The following is a 22,500-nucleotide window of genomic DNA, read 5'->3' as shown; positions in this document are numbered from 1 at the left end:
AAGAATGTCAACAACAAAAAGCAACTCATTGGCCTTCTTTGTTCAGCACATGATGATGATGATGTGAATGTGAAGATGATTGGTCAGGAGAATGAAGAATTTGGACATGAAGAAGTCGATATCAACATCATCAGTTACACTCTTCTCTTGGCAAGAGAGGAAAGTAGGGAACACATTCAGGTACTGAGTGAGGACACAAATGTGTCTGTGCTGTTGGTTTACTTTTGTTGGAAACACCACCTCTCCCAGGAGGTCACAATGAGGAAGTTTGATGGAACAGTTATCGATATAACTGCTACAGCTGGAAAGCTTGGAAATAAAAGCTTGCAGCTTTTGCCCTTGCATGTGATTACCGGGTGTGACACAGTCTCATACCCCTTTGGGAAAGGCAAAGTATCTGCCATTAATGTCATGATGTAGCATGACAACCTTGATCTTACTCCAGTGGGTCAACCAAACACTTCTGAAGAAGTCTTGATGGAGACTGGTCGTCGTTTGTTTTGCCTCTTGTATGGTGCCAAGATCTGCACAACCATGGCTGAAGTTCGCCACATGCTCTTCACCACAAAAAGAGAAAAATGCCCCAATCTCCGCTCTCTTCCGCCAACAGACGAGGCACTCACTCACCACATGAAGCGAGCTCGCCTTCAGGCAATGTTGTGGAAAGCTGCTCATGAGCAGCAACCCGCAGATGTGAATGCAGAAGACTATGGGTGGCATAACAGAGATGGGGTCCCCTATCCAGTAACAATGTATAGGCCTGCAGCACCTTCAGACCTGATGAAAGTTATCGCATGTGAATGCACAAGCAGCACACCATGTAGTCGTAAGGAGTGCAGCTGTAAGATTGCAAAGATGTCTTGCACCACATTCTGCAGCTGCCAAACAGAGGACAAGTGCAACAATGAATATAAAGTTAAGCAGATGTTCGATGATCCTCTTGAATAGACAGTCAGGATGATCTGGATGAATAGATGTCTGTTTTGAGCTGTGGATGTAGATGTTTAAAGCTTACATATTGTGGTGAAGTGTAGGGAGCTTTATTTTAAATATTTTGGTGAAGTGTAGTCTAGAGAACTTACTGATGAATGTTAGTCACTGCTGGCATCATACATTACGTTGCTGTTATATGCTATTTTTATACCTTTTGGTAGCTTTTTGTCTATACTATGTCCATGTATTGTCATGATGAATATGTATGATAAATAAAACTCATAGACGTTATTATAATAGCAGTGACAGCTTGTACATAGTATTTAAATCAGGTATCTTCTTGATCTTCTGCACAGTACCACAGTGATAAATATGGTCCGGCCGCCATTTTGAATTTCTGTTAATAAAAACAAATGCCCAAGGGTGCCAGAGTGGCATCCGTCAGATTCTTCATTAGGACACCCAGGAGGACTAAAAACAGCAAAAAAAAACTTGTATATACCCTACTGCAAGGTTCATCTCACTGTCTCCTGGACTATATAGACAGACAGATAGATATAAACAGGGAGATAGATATAGACAGACAGATAGACCAACAGACAGACAGACAAACAGACAGACAGACATAGATGTGTGTGTGCGCGCGCACACACACACACACACACACACACACACACACACACACACTAGGAGACGTACCCGGTATTTCCTGTCATGTCTGCATTGCTGGTCTCTGTAAGTCATTGACTACAGTATATTCCTTTCTGGCAACTCTTGCCTGATGTTCTTTATGCAGTTTTTCTTGTTTCTGCTTCTCACTCATTTTCTTTCAGCGCCTCTGTCCTTTGGACATTCCTATTTTTATTTTTTTTCCCATATGACGACTTCATTTTTCCCGTTATGACGGCTACATGATATGAAAACAAAGTCATGAATATAGCAAATCAGCAGAAATAAAAGTTGAAGTGATGGTTTAGCCAACCAAAAAGTTGAAATAGCCAGACTGAAGGTTGGATTGACGTTGTAGCCAACCATTTTTTTTTTTTTATGTGTCCGACTCTGGGCATAGATTTCACAGCCTGCTCTCAAGGTCCAGTAACCCTCCTACTTACCATGCACCTCTACATGTCACCACTTCGGCACTAACACCCACCGTCCATATTGAATACATGCTAGGGCTGTCTCATACAGGACTGGTGTACAGGTATTAGCGGGGGTATTTTTACGACATGTCGGCGGGTCTTCTGGTAGATCGGTAAAGTCTGCTTTTTAAGAAATTCAAATCCTCAAACTACTCCCTGCCCCAGCGGGGATTTGAACCTGGGTCTGGTAGGACTGCAGGCCACCTCTCTACCGATTGAGGTGATAACTTAGCAGTTTCAGAGCAACAGCTATACAGTTTCTGTAGGATAGTTATTCAGTGATAATGAAAATACTCATGATGACAAAAACGAAAACAATAAAATAGTAGTGGTATACAAAAGTCAGTCTGTTTCTATTGGACGGGACTGGCTTACTCTTACAACTTTCGTGAAATTCAGTAAGATATAGTTATGAGGTAGGAATGAGTTTCCTCGGTTACTAGTCAAACCAGCACTCTGACTACGCTTGACCATCAACATTTTTTTTTTTTTTATGTGCTCGACTCTGGGCATAGGCTTCACAGCCTGCTCTCAAGGCCTAGTAGTCCTCCTACATACCATACACCTCAACATGTCACCACTTTGGCACTAACACCCACCGTCCATATTGAATACATGCTCTGGCTGTCTCATACAGGACTGGTGCATTGGTATTAGCGGGGGTATTTTTACGCCATGTCGGCGGGTCTTCCGGTAGATCGGTAAAGTCTGCTTTACATGATATTCAAATCCTTAAATTGTTCCCTGCCCCAGCGGGATTTGAACCTGGGCCCGGTAGGACCGCAGGCCACCTCTCTACCGATTGAGCCACCGCCTCCCCCTGACTGAAAGGGGTTATAGATGCTGGTCAATTGAAAACAAACCGACTATAGTTACGCAGCTACACTAACATCTGCAAGGTATTATTGTCGTTAATATTATCATCCTCAACTTCATTATCTTCGCCCCCTTTATCCTCAGTTGCATTATTTCCTTTATCTTTATCCTCAACATTTTTTTTTTTTTTGCTCAACATCATTTTCGTTGTTAACTTCATTTTACCTTTTGTTCATAATTTGGGTAAAACCCAGCAATTATACTCTTTTTAATTAATATTCACACCTAATATTGCCTTCTCTCCATCCGGAACACTGAGCTGTAACAATAAATTAACAGTTGAATATGTTGCTCTCTGTCGGAGTGCAGTGGAGAGGATGTAGATCCATAGTACTTAATTACCTCCGCCAACGAAGCTGGATGAGGTTATGTATTTATCTATTTTTGTCTGTTTGATTGTTTTTTTTCACAAAATATCTCCAAAAGTTATTAATGATTTTCAATGAAAATTTGTGGAAGGGTGCTCCATGACCAAGAAAGAACTGATTAAATTTTGGGGAGGATCCGGATCCGGATCCTATGTATCCCGCACAATAGCTCCAAAAGTTCTCAATCAATTTCAATAAAATTTTGTGGAAGAGTGGGCCATGGGTCAAGGAACAACTGCTTAAGATTGGGGCGGATCCGGTTCCTAAGTATTCCACATAATATCTCCACGGATCCGGAGCTGAGTCCTTTTTAATGGCAATAGCATTAGCTGAGGTATGCGCTCTCTGAGTGCTTTCTAGTTTATTCTTCCATTGGTCTACGTGAAAAAAAAATTACAAAAAGTACCTGAGCGATGTTAAGATAAAAGCACAAGAGCAAGTGGAAGAGACTAACAAAAGAAACTATTAATAGATAAACTGAACATAAATCTCATATCTGTGTTCTAATCAATCTTCCTAAAAACATGATCACTGTAATCTCTCGAATCGTCCTAGAGCAAAAAAATTATACTTTTCACAGTTGTAGTGTCTCTAATGGGAAATGGGAGAGTTTGGAAACTTCCTGTATTGTTGTTTGGCTGTCAATACTGTATTGTTGAGTGAAGAATGCGAGCCACAAAGCTTGGTGAATGAGTTTCGAAACGTATCGGGTATGTAAGAAACGGAATCTAAAAGTGAATGCAGATAAGAAAGAAGTTACGGCCTTTCAGAGAAATCAAGTTACAAAATGCACAATAAGGCTGGATGGAGAGAAAGTGGAAATTGTGAGTGTCGAGTACTTAGACTTTGTAATGAGTAAAGGTGGAAGGTTAGAGGATGAAGTGCCTGAAAGGATAATGCAGGGTAGAAAGATTGTCGGTTCACTGAAAGTATTGATATTGAATAGGTAAATGAACATGGAAGCAAAAATGCTGTTGCATGACTGTATTGTGCTCGCCACTCTTAACATACGGAAGTAAATCTTAGGCCGTTTTGAAAATGCAGAAATCGTGAGTGAGTGCCGTAAAAATGAGTTGTTTGACAGGAGCATGTGGAGTTACACAAGAGACAGACAGACAAATGAAAATGTAAAGGAGCGTTATCATACTGATGTAGATGTGTTTGAAATTGTTGAGGGAAATACCGTGAGATGGTTTGGCCATTAGGGAAGAAGAATGAGGAATGAGTGGTTGACTAGAAGATTGCATGTGCTTGAAGTGCAGTGGAGACGGGAAGAGGGAGACCAGTAATAAGGTGAAGGGATGGAATGGAGAGATATGTGAGAGAAATGGGGTGTGAGTTGAAGGAAAGGCAACCAAATAGCAGAGAACAGCGCAACTGAGGCGATTTGTTTGTCGTTACCCCTTGTGGGATTATGGCGTCTGGCAATCTGGCAACAGATAGTCCGATAGAATGACCATTCCAGAACATACTATAAGACGGGATATACGGCTGTCACGATAATCAAAGCATAGCATAACTCTATACGCCAGGGATATGCTGTACTTCTAAATCCTACAGTATAATCAACTTCGTCCCTCAGGGTATCCAGCAGTCCACCTATATCAGTGATAACTATTCTGTAGACGAAGTGTTATATAATGAGGTTATCTTAACACATATACAACATTAATTAATGGGTATATCTCGTAAACCCAATGCCTTAAAAACACTCACAGGTACCACCTTCGGACAGCAGAAGATTTCTCAAAAAAGTATACTTATAGCTTATGACAACGACAGTGAATTACGAGAGCCCTGGCTGGACTATACGTTCGTCGTCACAAACATGCAAAACCTTCTGAACACACACACACACACACACACACACACACACACACACACACACACACACACACACACACAAATAAGAAGCTGCAGAAAGATGAATACAGATCTCTTTTTTCAAGATGCAAATGTAATTCCAATACGTAGAAGCGCTCAGTAGGAGCAATGCCAGCGCCCAGCAGTCGGTCTGAGGGCTGGGCATATGATTTTGCCCTGTGACCTTCATCTTGAAACTAATTGCTTGAAAGCGAATTACTTCATTCTTGCCTGACCTTTAGCTTTTCCACCATGTTTAGTCCAAATCAGTTTAAAACTGAGGTGATGTTGCTCTGTGACCTTGACTTTTGACCTTTCCCAGTGACTTTGACCTTTGATTTCTCACAGTAGAATGCCTTTGTCCCTGCCTTATCATAAATATCTCCACAAAGTAAAACTGTTTTAAGTTTTCATCGCCAAGTGACCTTGACCATTGACCTATTGTTCTCATAAACAGTTAGTTAACTCTTCAGTTGATCCTCAGCCTTTCCGTCAAGTATGGTGGAAATTGTTTTAGTTATTTTGCCCATGTGCTAACACATGAGACTGACTTTGACATTTTTCTGTGACCTTGATCTTTGACTACACGTTTATTGCTAAATTTAACCATTTGTTCTTGATCTGCCCTAAACACTTCTACCATGTTCGGTCTGAATCAGATAACCACTGCTTAAGTTGACCTTTCCATGAACTTCACCCTTGGCCTATTGCTTATGTATGCAGTTGATCAAATCTTTGGCTGATCTTTAGCATTTCTAAGAAGTTTGATTGAAATCGGATCAAAACTTTTTTAGTTTTGTTCACGCACAGATACACGGGTTAAACTTTGACTGACTACTCTCAAAGGTAAAACCCTTTGTTTTTGCATTGGCTCAACCTTTCCTCGAAGTTTTATTACTATTCCGGCTGGGGTAGGGAAGAGTCGAAGGATTTGAATCCGTAAAAAAAAAAAAAAAAAAAAAAAAAAAAAAAAACTTTACTGATCTGTCATAAAACCAGCAAAAATGTCGTAAGAAGCAAAGACTATCTTCATAGACCTGTGGCGAGACTGTGCATCAGCTGATACATCAGCTGATATGTCAGATCAACTAATAATTTCAAGCTGAACAACTTTGTATTTCATAAGAAAATCGTCCAGGGCTCTCCAAGAGTAGATATTCTAACTTTCCTTGAAGGAGAGAGAGAAAAAGAAGTTCCCAGGTGTATCACTTACAGACCTGTTTGTTTCGCCGCAGGGAAAAAGATTCATGTTAATACCAGTACAGTAGTCCTGTAACAGACAGCCCTAGCATGTATTCAATTTGGACGGTGGGTGTTAGCGTCGAAGTGGTGAATTGTAGAGGTGTATGGTACGTAGGAGGATTGCTGGCCCTGAGGAATTGGGCTCTTGAGCCTATGCTCAGAGTCAGACACAAAATGTTCACATCAAAGCTGCTTTAATATCTCTGGCTAGGTCAAATTGTGACCTAGTCCTGTGGCCTTGATCATTGATCGGTTTAAATCTATCAATCAATCTATCTATCTATCTATCTACCTATCTATCTATCTATCTATCTATATGTCAACCCATTGATGTCTCTGAACTCCACCAGCAAATTAGGTAAAGATCCGTTGGAGACAGTTATTTTGCCCCTCCCCCCCCCCACACACACATACACACACACACACTTGACTGAGAACATATCACCTATTGTTTCGCAAGCGTGGGAGTAACGAAAACCACATCATTATGAGAAGGAAAAAGCTCAATGCTTCCACTGGATACATTCCATCTATGCAGCTGTTTCAACATCCCTACTACAAAGAAACAAACAAAAAACTAATAACCTCCCACTACAGTATAAGTTGCCGTAACTGCATCCTTCCTGCACAAACTATATATCAACTTAGGGCTAACACACCCATTAAAACCTCCAGTCAAACAGCATCCTTCATGAACCACCATCAGACAACCAGTCCTCAAAAACGTCGATATCTTGAGAGATCAGACAACACTTGGTCAAAGTACGACGTGGCTATCAATTTAGGAACAACACAAATCACTACCTATAGACATTTCACTATGCCCACATTGCACTGCAGCCCTTCGCACCACAAACACACATAATCACTTCAGTGCACTTCTCCATCACAGGGAAAAAAAACAAATCAAAATAACTCTAGTAAAGGATATCTCGGAACTCTCCTGTGACCCACTGGATTCACATGCAAATGAGTCTGTATGGGGTTACAACAGCAACTCGGAGAAAGAAGTGCTGGAGAGGGACACGTTCATACCGCAAGCCCGTTTATACAAGCCTCCTCAAATCCCTCCCGGTGCCGTGAATGGAGGATCGAGGATGCAGAAGGACAAATTTAGTCTGCAGTTCACTGGGTTCACATTCAGCTGAGTCAGGGGCAACAGCAACATGGTGACAGAGATAAGACTGCATAATCTATCTATCTATCTATCTATTGCCAGACGCCAAATTCCCGTAAGGGGTGGCCATTTGACTTTGAGTTAGTTGTTTTACGGGGAGGGGCACTAACCCTCCACCAACCCACTTTTTGACACGTATGAAGTACATAATGAATTCGTAAAAAGATTTTTTATTTATTACAAAAGGAAGAATAATTATTGATGTTTATTAAAATTTTCACACAACTATAATGCCATGGACAAGCGAGAGGGAGTGCTGATGGTCGTTATTGTTGTTGTTGCTGTTGTTGTTGTTGCTTTTTCCCTAAGTTCATGTGGAGTGAACTGTGTAAACAGCAGAACCCAGTCTGTTCTGCCAGGTGCTCCGACTCAAGTATTTATTTTCTAAGATGGCGGGATGTTGACGAACTGCCTGTGTTGTGACAATGAGGTGCATGAGACGGGTAAATATGATGTGGATTGAAAGGGTGATGATTGTGACGTAGGGATCCTGGGGACTGTATGAAGTACCATGATAACGTTAGTGAACACTTCAAAAAAGAAAGCGCTGTAATGATGGCGATTATTTTAGACAACACGCTACGTGCTCTTTTACTTCGTGCAATGAATCATTTTGGAGTGGAGTTCTTTAGAACCATAGGAACAAAAACGTTCATGGACACAAACTGTATCTTCATATCCAAGATGGCTGCCATCAACGATCTTGAAAAGAAATGGCCGACTTAGAACCTAGAAAGTATTTATCATAGACATTTCTGTGATACGTCCAGCATATTTGTTGTACTATAATATTTGTGAATGCGTTTAAAGTTGAAGACAAGGAAGCATTACATAAATTCGTTTTTTTAATATAATTAATGTCAACAGGGTAAGAGTGTTTTGGTAACATTTATGAGAAAAAAACTTAGACAGCAAATAACGGCAACTCCAAAGACGCTGGTAACTCCAAACCAACATTAGAAATGTCTTCCTCGTTGTTATTAATGCTGCAAATGACTCAGAGGTTTGAATTTCAGAGTGAATATGCCTAATCTCAAATGAATACTAGCAGCTGTAAAACCGTGCCTGGTAACATGAGTACTCATGACTGGAGATTATGGTATGTCAGTCAAGTGATAGAAATAAACCAAATCTGGATTCTTCATCACCATGAACCTCAGAAAATACTCTGAAAGACTTAAGCACATATTCTTCTACTTATAAAGAGGTTCCACTTCCTAGAGCTAAAGGACAAGGGACCACTTAACCTCGTCGAGGTGTAGCGGCCCCACCGACTGGATTAACTGTCCGGAACCCGTCTAGAGAATCTGGAATCCGTATGGAGGACAGTAGTTATTCAGGAGTGGCTAATTGGTGGTCCTTCAGAGCTGAGATAGGCCTAGCAAGCCACCAGCTCTTGTAATCTTGCTCAAGATATGCATACCTTGCCTCGGAATCCGCGGATTAACCAGTTGATGACACATGAACGATATAAAGGACTAGGTTTACGGATTGCTACAATAAATGTGTCGACAATGATGAAGAAGGAAGAAGAAATTGTCAAAATTATGAAGGAGAGAAACTTGAAAGTGCTTGGTGTTTGTGAAACTCGATTCCAGGAACAAGGCAGAAAAACTTTACATTATAGTTATCAAATTATGTGGAGTGGGAGAAATGATAAAATGCATGGAGTGGTAGTGATAGTGAACCCCGAAACTGCAGAGTATATTACTTACGTGACATATATTGATGAAGTAATAATACAGTAACAATACAACTGAAATATTATTAAAAATTTTCTAGTTAATACAACACAATAGGGAAGACCAAATCGTGAAAAATAAGAATTTTTTAATAATCCACAGAATGCACTGGATCAAAATGCAAATGTAGAAAATATACCAGTGACGGGAGACATGAATGGACATGTTAGTAGGGAAAGAAGGCTGACAAACGTGATTGGAGCGTTTGGCGTGGGAGATGGTAATAGGAAGAAGAGCGAGTTATTGACTTCTGCATACTAAATAATTTATCTATAATAAATACCTTTACCAACATAAAGATAATCACACATGGAGCTGGTACAGATATAACGAAAGACTGCAGGAAGAGAGTGACAAATCAATGATTGACCTGATGTTAACTAACAATAAGAAGATATTTACAGATGTCAAAGCTATATCATCAGTTTTTCTAGATTCAGATCACAGAATGATACTGGGAAAAGTTAATGTACAGGTACCAAGAATTTGAAATAATAAGAAAAGGAAGAGGTTTACACTCGAAAACCTTAAAAATAAAGAATGTGTCAAACAACCAAGAGGCAAAGTTCAAGAAAAAATAACAAATGAAGGAAATAGTAACATCAAGAGCAAATGGAAATATTTTAAAGATGCTTTAAAAATGACTGCTGAGGCAGTGATACGGGTTAAAGTTAGTGGAAACACTAAAAGGAAAAACACTGCCTAGTGGACAGATGATGCAGAACAAGCAGTGAATGCGATGATGAAAGCTTTTCGTAAGTCGATGAAAACAAGACAGGCTTAACTATGTAGAACTAAGAAATCAGGCTGAAAATATAAAGAGACCGCAAAAACAGAAGTTTGGCAACGTATAGGGGAAGACCTGAGCAGAGGTATAGAAGGGACAAGAAAACTATAATACAGCATAGCAAGGAGCTATTGAAAAGGAAACACCGAAGTTGCATATGCAGTTAAAGATAAACAAGGAACTAACCTTCATCCAGTATATTACCACTACGCCAGGAATATCAGAAGATGTATCGGAGGGATGGAGTAGTTATTTTCAAGAATTGCTGAATGCAGGGGATTCTAATGATGATAATGAGGATATGCTGGAAACACAAGAACAAAACTTAGAGGAGTATGAATATGACATAAGTGATGAGGAGGTAGGAAGTGCCACTGATAAAATGGAAAATGGTAAAGCGCCGGGAGAGGGTGGGTTGCCAGTGGATATTATCAAGGCTCTTGGTGACACAGGAATAGTTTGGCTGAGAGAAATAATAAATGATGCTTGGAATATGAGAGTAATACCGGAGGATTAGAGAGAACCCATTGTTTGCCCTGTTTACAAAAAGGGAGATAGAACTGTGTGTAACAACTACAGTATAGAGGAATTTCATTGTTGTCACATGCAGATAAAATATAGGAACGTATTTTGGAGAGAAGGCTGAGAATGCAAGTAAAAGATATACTTGGAGAATGGCATTATGGTTTTCGGTCAAACCTTGTAAAATGGATTTGGTTTTTGCGCAAAAAATATTAGAAAAGAGTTGGGAATGAGATATAAGAAATGATATACTCGTAATGTTCATAGTTATGGGATAGGTCTTCGATCGGGCACCAAGAGAAAGATTGTGGAATATACTGAACCAAGAAGAATACAGAGTGACACCAAAATTTAGAAAATCAATCAAAAGTATTTATAATAAATGTGAAAGTAAAGTTAAACTCAGAGACGGAGATACAAACTGGTTTGAAATCAAGGAGTCCAACGAGGAGTTATTATTTCCCCACTCCTCTTTGTCATATTCATGGATAAATGTGTTAAGGAAATATAGAGAAATAACGACGATATGATATTTGCTTATGCAGATGATGTAGCAGTTGTGCGTGACTCTGAAAGAAACTTATTGGCAGAACTTTGGAATTCTTTAATGATGGAGAATGGTATGAGGATAAATACCAAGAAAGCAGAAGTAATGGAGGTTTGTCGAGGCAATGTAGAAATGAATGTAACAATAAGAGGAGATCAATAAAGCAGGCGAACAATTTCCAGCAACTGGGGGTGAAGTTCAATAGAGAAAACAAAAAGGAAGAAGAAATAAATGGCGAACTAACTAAACATAATAATAATATAACAGAATTGTACGCAGTACAAAAAAGATAACCATGTATCTAGGAGCTGTAAGGTTACAGTTTGTACCACTGTTCTCCGTCCAGTATTACTCTATGGCCCAGTGACTTGGCCATTGACGCAGAAGACCAAGTCTAAAATACAAGCAGCTGAAATGAGAGATATTACTGCTAATTAAAGGAGTTACCGGAAGAGATCGACTAAGAAATGTGGACAAAAGAAGAGAACTATGAGTAATCAGTATTATGGAGGTGGTTGAAAGGAACAGACTGAGATGGTATGGACACGTGCAGAGAATGCATGATGAAAGGTTACCAAAGCAATCAGTGGCGTGGATACCGCATGGAAAAAGACCAATAGGAAGACCAAGGAAAAGATGGATGGGGGGAGTGGAAGAAGCTGCTGGGTGAAGAGGAGAGCGACTGGAGAACGTGGTACGACGGGCGATGTATAATGTACAGGGGTCGCTGGAAGGACATCCCTGACAGAGCCTCGGTGACTGACAGGCTTTGACCTAGCAGGCGCCGGGTTAGAACGGGTGAGAATATGAGAATGAAGAGGCTGTGAATATTAGCCAGGAACTTAAAAAATTATGAGCACTTCATGTACTTGTAGTTGTAGCTAAGATTCTTATTGTAGTGGTGGTAGTAAGCAGACTATGGTGCAGCTGAACATGATTAGTTTTAACTAGTTTGCCACATATCATGTAGGAATTATGTCGAAGTCAAAAAGTGCCGAAAGCAAGAAGTAAGCGTCAAAGACAAAAATCATTATATCTCAGTGAAAACTCGCCAAATAAACATTGGTGGCAACCCATTACACAGACCTCACTCTCACCCACGAGACAGTTGATATTTCCTGTCTTTTGTGACGGAGTGGACAAGGCGAATGAGCTAATGAAGGCAAAAGTACCACTCTTGACTATGACAAAAAATGAGTGACTGTTCTCTAGTGTTAGATGAATGCAATTTGTGTAAACAATCTGCTGAACGTGTAATAGCTGCCAATACTGTTCTCAAACAAGGTTGATTTGATTGTACAGGAAAGTGGAGAACGTTAGATGCGATGTAACTGAGTCAAGACATTACGTAGATGTGTGCAGATGTTCTCAACGAGATAAGTAAGTTCTCTGAGGAGAGTCATGTATCAAGGAACCTTCTATGACAAGTTCCTTTCTGTTGCCATATAACTGCAGACAACAAGACAATGAAAGTGAGGCATTGCTGGTCCTTGGTTTCCGATGATGATCTGCCCAGAAATGTAGCTGATAATTATGAAAGACAGTAAGTTAACAGAAATCTCCTCTCTGCATGTAGTTACCAAGGTCCTCTGGCAAGGTATCTCCACGTGAAGCAGGCTTTGAAAATCTTTCTCAACCTCATGTGAATATGAATACATTCCATGCACGATGAAACTTTCTTGTACATGCATCTTGATGGACCAGGTATCTTTGAGTTACCTCCTAGATCTGAGAAGTCAAAGGCTGTTGCATCAATTTGACTGCAGGTCATGACACCTGTGTTGGTTGCAAGTCCGAGAAACTTAATTTTCCAGATCATGTCACGGCTAGGGAAGCATCGGCTTCAGTTTACTTTGATCTAAAAATGCCTCTTCAAACTTGCTGAGAATCGGTGATCAGTGATGTGCATTTAAGAAGATATCTTATACAACCATATAAATTCGGCGTCATAAGACCGAGTTGTTGTGGCCCCAAGATGTTATTTAATAATTCAATTCGACCATTTGAAAGAGCTGAGTACAGACATCGGAAATCCATGTCATCTCTCCCATGGAGAGGGTTGGTATGGTGGAGACTCCTTTTTTAGCACGTTATCATTACAGACAGCTTGGCATGTTTCATGTAACACTCATCATACAGTGATATCAAGAATTAGTTTAGTTCTGAATGAAAGAATGTCACGAATCTGCTTACCGTACACTAGTTTTACGTAGTGTGTTTGTATTACGTGATTTGGCTAGTTAATGGCTGAATGTAGTATACCCGTATTCTACCATTTAGATAAACTCTGAGGAACAATCTTATTATCCTAAATTCCCAGATCAAACATTGTGTGCTGTATGGATCGTGCAGCGTGGAGAACCGCCATTGGGTGACCAAGGCCGACACATGCAAGCATTTTGGAGCCTTTAAAAACGAGAAACGTATATGAAATCAATAAATATTATTATAAAACCATTAAATATTGCTAAAATTGGAACTATTTCTCTAGTGTGACCTTTAGATGCATCTAAAATGCAAAGGCGATCCCAGAAATTAGTTACGTGGTTTCAGATTGGCTTAGAAATATATAATAATTTTTCAGGAAAATGCTTCCTGGTTTATAGACTAGCCAAGATGGTCAACAGTAACCATCTTGGATTTTACGATACAAGTTGCTTCTTAAGATAATTATGTTTCTAGGGCCCTAACGAAACTTTTTATGTCAACCGGGATGTTTTCATCATAACTTGAAGCCTGTACACAATTAGCACTTAACGTATCCACTCTCTATAGAGATGGGCCGGTTTTTTTTTTTTTTTTTTTTTTACTCTATCGCTAGGAATTTAGAAGTAGAAACTTCTTTCATTCCTCCATTCTTTCTTCTTCCTTCTGCCTATGGGTGACTTTACACTCCCTCTTCCGACTTTCTTTCCTTCATTCTTTCCTCTTCCTTCTGCCTATGAGTGACTACACTGAGTGACAAGAATGGTTTCCTGTACACCAGGAAACCATTTACTACGCTGGGTGGTAACCAAAGAACCAGATTACGGCGCCTGGTGGATTAGTGGGTAATTAAGGAGCTCTAATCGGACAAAGCCTGTGTAGATTTATATCCAAGGGAAGGTTGGGGTTTACTGCTCACGTAATGGCACACAGGGATGAGTGAGGCTGGTCACTCTCATCATAAATGTTAGGAACAACTTGCCGAGCCCCAGGCTCCTACGCTTCTCATGGGGCAACATAGGATTGGGTGACAGATGGATGGATGAAACAAATACAGAACTGTTACCTGATGAGAAGAAATAAAATGATCATAGCTAAGACTGAGAGTTTTCGAGAATTTTTCTTTTACCATCAACGGTCAGCTCATATGCAGGACATTTGGTGGTAACACAGAACTCTTATCTTCTTTAGGTAAATGTAAAGTAAGGAAAAGAGGAAGAGGTGACTGATTTTTAATATTCGAAGTGATAAACCTATTGCTAACCAGGATAAAGATTAAAATTGTCAGTATTAGTGTATATACACTATATATATATATATATATATATATATATATATATATATATATATATATATATATATATATATATATATATGAAATGGTCATGTTTGAACCCAAAAGACATCAGGACATAAACGATTAGACGATCTGTGTCTATCTGCCATAAATCCACCTCTCTACCTACCTTCTCATTCACTCACTCTCTCACCCACCCACTCACTGACTCACACACAACTCATTCACTGACTCACTGACTCAAATGCTTATCCACCTCGATTGCTCACCTGACCAGTTAGCCTGCCTGTCCTGTCTTTACCTTTAGGCAAACAAGAAATCCCATTTTCTGATGAGAGAGGCAAAACTATTGTTTGAGGCCATGATCAATGACAGGTTAAAACCTTAAAGACAGTTTTAAAAGTCTGAAGATATTTTAAATATAATATCCTTGTTAAAACTCTAGACTTTGACATACAAGTATAAATTTAGAACTGTTACCTCCTTTGGGAAAATGTGTGCGAAGGAAAACCATGCAAGGAACATGACAAAGTGTGTAAGGAGCAGCAAAAGGAGAACAGAAGTAGCCCTCAAAGTTCTCCTGTGGTGTCCCAAGAGTAAGCTGCATACCACCACAACCCACGCCACTGCCAGGCCCTGTAATAGTGACATTATTATCAATATTGTTATTCTTGTCTTCGTCATCATTACGATTATCTTATTCATCGCCATTAGTAAGAGAATTAGTATCATTGTCAAGATCATTAATAAAAAGATTTCCTTTTTCATAGCCTTCAAAATATATCTTATTATAGCATTCTGATCAGCAGCAGTAGCAGTATTATTTTCACTATTAATGTCAACCTCATCAGCATCAAAATCATTGACATCAATATTATCATCAACCTACATGTCATCATTAGTAACAACAATATTTCCATTATCATCATCAACATTGCCTTCAGTATAACTAGTCCTAGGCCTATCATCGCCATCATTATTATCACCCCTGACCAGTTTCCCACTTTGTAATTGAGCTCATGAAATCTGTCTGCCCCTAGAACGATCATATTCAACCCAAAATGGAACTCTCTGACGAAAAGGATCAAACATTGTGTGTCAGTCTATTGTTCGTACTAAGAATATTTTTCAACTACCGAACGACATTATTGACTCCGATAAATGCGTTATTTTTCTCGTTATTATCAGATAGTTACAGTAATCTTAGGAGGGACATTTTGTGGTGATCTTAAAGAAGGACATACCCAGTTCCTTCAGTTCGAAACTTCTCTCAGTAAATGAATGAAACTATTAAGACACAGCAAAAATAAATTATAAAGAACATTGTCTGTCTGATGGGATTAAGTGCAATAAGAACGTCTTGCCGTGATGGGACTATCGTTATATTATAACAACGTGACAAAAAAAAACTACACTCTCTCATCTTCAGTGCTGAGTTGTAACAATAGTTGAAAGCTAGAATATGAGTTTACTACATAAGAAGCGTTATGAAAAGGACGTAAAACCATAGCATTGTCTTTTTAAATCGCTGAGGTGCCCAAAATAATCAGCAAAAGGGCCACAATTTTGGTCTGTGTAGTGTAAAAAGTACGACAACCAGTGCCACTTTGAATCTCGCTTGGGTTATTGTCCGTCGTCGAGACAGAAGATCCAGACACCCTTTCCTTCTATAAAATGAATCCTTTCAGTCAGAGGACGCCATATTTACTTAAATTAGAGGTATTCCTACATCCGGTCGATTTTGTTCAACCTACAAAAACATTCTTTCACTGAAGGAGATAATGGAGAATATATTATCCCATTAGTTCGAGAAAACTCCTTAGCTAAATAAAATTGAGGAAAAAAAACAATACTAATAATACGTCATCGGAATAAAGGGAATAAAATAGCATTAAGTTAATAAGTAGGTTGAAAGTTACTTTACACTTAGAAAGGATATTACAGCATTTCAGGAAGTTAAGACTGCACGAAGGAAAACAGTCCTATAATCTTTGCTTCTCGTCTAGAAGCTGCAAAAAAATACATGAATGACTGAATGAATGAGTGAATGAACAAATAAAAAGGTGTCATACTGAAATAGTTAATCACTTCAGTCCAATGGCATATTTTGCGTTTTATGCATAATTTCCGCAAATGGTTATTGTATGAAATCAAGGAGTATTTTAGAATACAGGGATGAGTTATTGCTTTCCTTTACCTCTTCAGTATGAGAGGACTTTCCTAAAGTGTATGAAGGCTTGTGGCTGTTCTTTGAATAAAATGTAACAATACGTAATACAAGTGAAGGCACTCAAATTCCTGATGACGACAGAGGTCTAAAATCCTTTTTAATTTTGTGTTTCCCGTCTCAAACCTGAAATCTGTCCTCCTCCAGAGGGAACATCCAGAAGGGTCCACTCGTCTTAAAGGGCTGAAAGACACCGACTGGAAGCCCGTAGAAGGACTGGAAGCCGTGGTTGAGGGGTCCGGGGCAGTGCCTACCCAGGAAGCTGCAGCTCATACCCAAGTGCCACTTGCCTGTGACGTACGAGAGGTGTCATCATCATCATCATCATCATCATCATCCCAACCACAAAGGAATGGGTGACCTTCCAACTAGTATGTCACTGGGATACCATAGGAAGAATGGAATTCTAAAAAGGTTTGGATACACGAAAAAGCTGCTCCAGAAAGTACCACTTGCCTGCAGAAAGGATATATATATATATATATATATATATATATACCCCCTCCACAATATGTCTACCCCCGATGTATATATGTCCCCCCCAATGCATACATGCCCCCACTAAACTGCTAGGTCAGTATGCTTTCCCACGCCTGAAGACGGCGTTATTGCATCAGATGATATCAGGCAGCCGAGAAGGGCAGACTATTTTACTGTGAGCTTGTAATAAACTCTTAATCTAGCTGTGTGTACACGGAGTTTCTATTACCAAAGTATTGCAAGTTACATATATATATATATATATATATATATATATATATATATATATATATATATATATATATATATATATATATATATATATATATATATATATATATATATATTGTTACGGAACAGAGAAAGATAACGTACACTTTAAGTGAGAATACTAAGAGTCACTACTGTCCCGTAAAGTTCCAGGTTCAAAACAAAAGAGTTAGGTAAAATTACAAGTTAAAGTTTAATGCTCAAACTAACAACAAAACATTCAGGACTCATAAGGATAATGTAACGGCAAAAAACAGGTTAAATATATGGTTAACTGCAATAGCCTCTATTAACACAAAATTAGCATGAGTAAATTTATCTAAGTCAGCCCTGATAAAATGAGATACCAGATAATACTCAGTGAATGCAAGATAAATTATTGCAGATACAAAATAATATTAAAACTGATGGACATAAAGATCCCTACATGAATTACAAAAACTTCACTAGGCCTACAAATTAAACTTATGCTACACAGTACAAGAACAAAATGCAACAACACTCATACTCAAATTACACACAGCTGCTAGATGTTTGGAGATTTCTTGAGCACTCACAATAATAATATCTGTACAGGGGAGGACAGAGATGTGAACAAAATGAGGAGCAGATCTAAGTGGCAATGATGCAGAGACTGAGCTCATTATATAGGGGCCAGCAGAGCTTGATACAACTTGTAAGAAGGACGCGCAAATGAAGCCATGGGGACAGAGAGATGAAAATCCCGCACTGAACAACAGAGAGAACGACTTACTCTATTATAACGGTAGAAGGGGGGGACTGAGGCAGAACACGCTCGTGATTAAACATGCAGCAACTGTGCGTTAAAATTACACAAAGGATGATGAAATCATAGGCTATGTAACACTTCCCCACAAAGAAAAAGAAATTTACAAAGGAAATTTCTTATTACTCTAAAACAACCTGTCTAAAGTCTAGATAAGCAATCTGCAAAAACATTTTCTTTCCCCTTGACATGTTGTATGTCTAATGAATACTCCTGAAGAAGTAGACTCCATCTTGTCAATCTCTGATTTTTATCTTTAAACTTACTAAGGAATTTCAGTGGGTTATGATCGGTATAAATGACTATGGGGTCAAAACCAGAACACAAATAAAATGAAAACTGCTGTAAACCCAAAATCAAGGCCAAAAGCTCTTTCTCAATAGTGGAGTAGTTCTTTTGAGGTGGAGTGAACTTCTTACTGTAATAAGATACAGGATGTTCAATACCCTGATCATCCTCTTGCAGCAAAACAGCCCCAGCTCCTGTATCACTTGCATCAACAGCCATCTTAAAAGGCTTAGCAAAATTTGGAGTAGCGAGCACTGGCTGACTTAATAGAATAGCTTTAAGTTTGTTGAAAGAAGATTCACAGTTATCGGTCCAGACAAATTCAACTCCCTTTTTCAGTAGGTCTGTAAGTGGTGATACAAGAATAGAAAAGTTAAGAACAAATCTCCTGTAATAACCAACCATTCCCAAAAATCTTTGTAGCTCTTTCCTACTTTTAGGTCTGGGAAGATCACTTATAACCTGAACCTTAGCTCCTGGTGGTGCAACATGTCCATCACCAATTACATACCCAAGGTACTGAACTTTAGCTTGACCAAACTCACACTTTGATAAATTAGCTACAAGATTAGCATGAACTAAACGGTCAAGAAATTTACTGACATGGCATAGGTGATCTTTCCAGTTGTCACTGAAGATTAATACATCATCAATATAAACAACACACCCTGCCAAACCCTCTGTTACAACATTCATGAGCTTCTGAAATGTGGCTGGTGCATTCTTCATACCATATAGCATTACAGAACATGGAAATGTCTTTCCTAGTGTTACAAAACATGAGATCTCCCTAGCACGTTCAGTCATAGGTACTTGCCAGTATCCCTTTAACAAATCAAACTTACTTATGTACCTAGCCTTTCCGATCTTGTCTATGCAATCTTCCACACGAGGGAGAGGGTAAGTGTCTGTTTTAGTTATCTGATTAACACGTCTGTAGTCGATGCAAAGCCTCTGTGACCCACCTGGCTTAGGGACTAGAGTGACAGGAGAACTCCACTCGCTCTGACAGGGCTCAATCATCTTGTGGTCCAACAGGTAGCCAAGCTCCTTCTGGATGAGAGGAACTTTCACTGGGTTCACACGGTAAGGAGGCAATTTAATTGGCTTTGCGTCTCCAACATCGACATCATGCATCAACACAGTGGTTCTTCCTGGAGTGGCATGGAACACTTGCGGGTACTCCTGCAGTAATGCCGAAAACTCCTGCCTTTCCTTGGGAGGAAGATGAGAAAGCTTAGTCTGGAGATCATTCATGATATCAGGATTCTTCCCCAAACTATCACTCAGGCTCATACTGCATGGGAGAGCTTCACTTGCAGACTCGGGTGGAACAGCTACAGTGCAGACTGGATTATTTTCGTCCCGCCTGTGATATAACTTTAGCATGTTGATGTGACATAGTTGCTTGCTCTTTCTACGATCTGGTGTGGCGATGACATAGTTGACATCACTGAGTTTCTTCTCCACGAAATAAGGACCACTAAACTTGGCTTGAAGAGGTTGCCCATGAACTGGTAGCAGAATCAAAACCTGATCTCCTGGCTGAAAGTGGCGTAACCTGGACTTCTTATCATACCAAGTCTTCATCTTCTCCTGAGCAGCTCCTAAATTCTCTCTCGCCAGCTGTAAAGCAGTGGACAGCCGTTCTTTGAAATTCATCACATACTCCAGCAGGTTGACGTCATCTTCCTCCGACAGCCAGCATTCCTTGAGTAACTTAAGGGGTCCTCTTACTTCATGGCCAAACAGTAGTTCAAAAGGTGAGAAGCCCAGTGATTCATTTGGAGATTCTCTTGCGGCAAACACAACGAATGGAAGACCTTTATCCCAGTCTTTCTGATGTTCCAAACAGTATTTCTTGAGCATCGATTTGAGTGTTTGATGATATATCTCCAACGCTCCTTGGGTCTGGGGATGGTAAGCTGAAGACGTGATCTGGGTGATGCCCAACTCTTTCAGAGACTGTTTGAAAACGTTTGACATGAAATTACTTCCCCGGTCTGACTGTACCTCCTTGGGCAGACCAAACTTTGTGAAGAACCCTAGCATTTCCTTAACCACGTTCTTTGCTGAAATATTTCTAAGTGGAATGGCTTCAGGATAACGAGTAGCCATATCAATCATGGTCAACACATAAGAAAATCCTGAAGAAGTCTTAGGAAGAGGGCCCACAATATCCACCAACACACGGGTGAAAGGCGCCTCAAAAGGAGGAATGGGAACTAGAGGTGCAACCTTTTCGGTCTGATTACACTTCCCCACAACTTGACAGGTGTGACAAGACTTACAATACCAGGAAATATCCCTGAAGATACCTGGCCAGTAGAAGTGTTTCAAAATGCGTGCCACAGTCTTCCTCACTCCAAGGTGTCCTGCCAAACTGGAATCATGAGCCACTCGAATGATATCCTGCCTACAAACACGAGGGATGACAACTTGATGTACAACCTCCCATTCACAGTCGGCTGATGCTGTTGGGGGTCTCCACTTCCTCATAAGTACTCCTGACTTTACATAATAACAAGTAGAAGCACCGGCTGACTCTTCTTCACTGTAAGCAGAGTTAGCTAGACCTTTCAACTCAGGGTCAGCAACCTGCAACTCAACCAACTCTTGACGAGACAAATTATCAACACTACGGGGTACTGCCTCATCTGGTGAGTGGTCCAAATTAGCAAGAAAAGTGTCAGCTAGGATAACATCATCATCATCATTATCCTCTAAATCACCAGTAACTTTAGACTTAGCCCTAGTGACAGCACATGCAGGGAACACATCAGGGACATCACAATCCTGGGACACAGCCACTGGCTCACTAGACAACTGAGGAGCTGGACACACTTGACTTCCACCAATATCATTTCCAAGTAAGAAAGTTACACCTGACATTGGGAGTGTCTCAACCAACCCAACCATAACAGAACCATTAACAAAACCAGACTCTAAATTCACTCTGCACAGAGGAACAGAGAAGTAATTATTTCCCTACACCTTGTAAGATTACAGTTTCATCAGAGGAATTAACATTAGAGCCTAGAACACTGGTCAGCATAAGGGATTGGCAAGCACCTGTATCACGATATATTTTAACTGATTTCCTGTCATTACTGTCCAGAGGACTGACAAAACCATCAGACAGGAAATTAGCACATGAACTCTTGAGAGTGTCACCCACGTTACTGCTCAAAAGAGGAGCTCCATCATGAGAATTTAAGTTACCCCTCAAAGCAGGTTCAGTTAACTCAGTTAAAGAATTCTGGGAACTCTCAAGAGTGGACACTAGACCAATTGACTGAATATTTAAAGACTCCTTTTTGTTCACATCACGCTGTCTCCTGAAACATCTCTCCGTAGTATGACCAAGCTTACTACAATAAGTACATTTACTTTTCTGAAATCTAGAGGTGAAGCTGGTATTTACTTCCTGAGAAACATCATCCTTATTCTCTTTCCTGTTACCTGTACTCTGAGTAGAGGCAACGTACTTACTCTCAGCTTTCCCTTTTTCTCTAGAATATCTCTTGTGAGTGAGAACATACTCATCAGCTAAAACTGCAGCATCAGACAAATTATCTATTCTTTTCTCATCAAGATATAGGCTTACATCTTTACTAATACACCTTTTGAAATCCTCCAGCAAAATCATCTGCTTAAATTTGTACCAAAATCAGAATCCACATTCTTAGAATTTAACCACTGCTCTAACAGATCTTCTTTGATTTTTGCATACTCAACATGGGATTG

The 22,500-nt window shown here is 39.7% G+C and overlaps 1 protein-coding gene across 1 annotated transcript in view; it reads right to left on the bottom strand.

The window, feature by feature from the left end:
- LOC145390989 (arylsulfatase H-like) overlaps nt 1-22,500 on the bottom strand; it is a 166,585-nt gene that overhangs the window by 74,111 nt on the left and 69,974 nt on the right. The window contains exons 4-5 of the mRNA XM_080265722.1: nt 17,055-17,218; nt 15,182-15,337 (exon numbers count right to left, since the gene is read on the bottom strand). Of these exons, the coding sequence (XP_080121848.1) occupies nt 15,182-15,337; nt 17,055-17,218 (320 nt within the window). The remainder of the gene's footprint in view (nt 1-15,181; nt 15,338-17,054; nt 17,219-22,500) is intronic.

Source organism: Coenobita brevimanus, chromosome 16, assembly GCF_032717465.1.
Source record: "Coenobita brevimanus isolate Jiangsu-jjx chromosome 16, ASM3271746v2, whole genome shotgun sequence".
NCBI lineage: Eukaryota > Metazoa > Arthropoda > Malacostraca > Decapoda > Coenobitidae > Coenobita > Coenobita brevimanus.
This window is presented reverse-complemented; position numbering and strand designations above follow the sequence as displayed.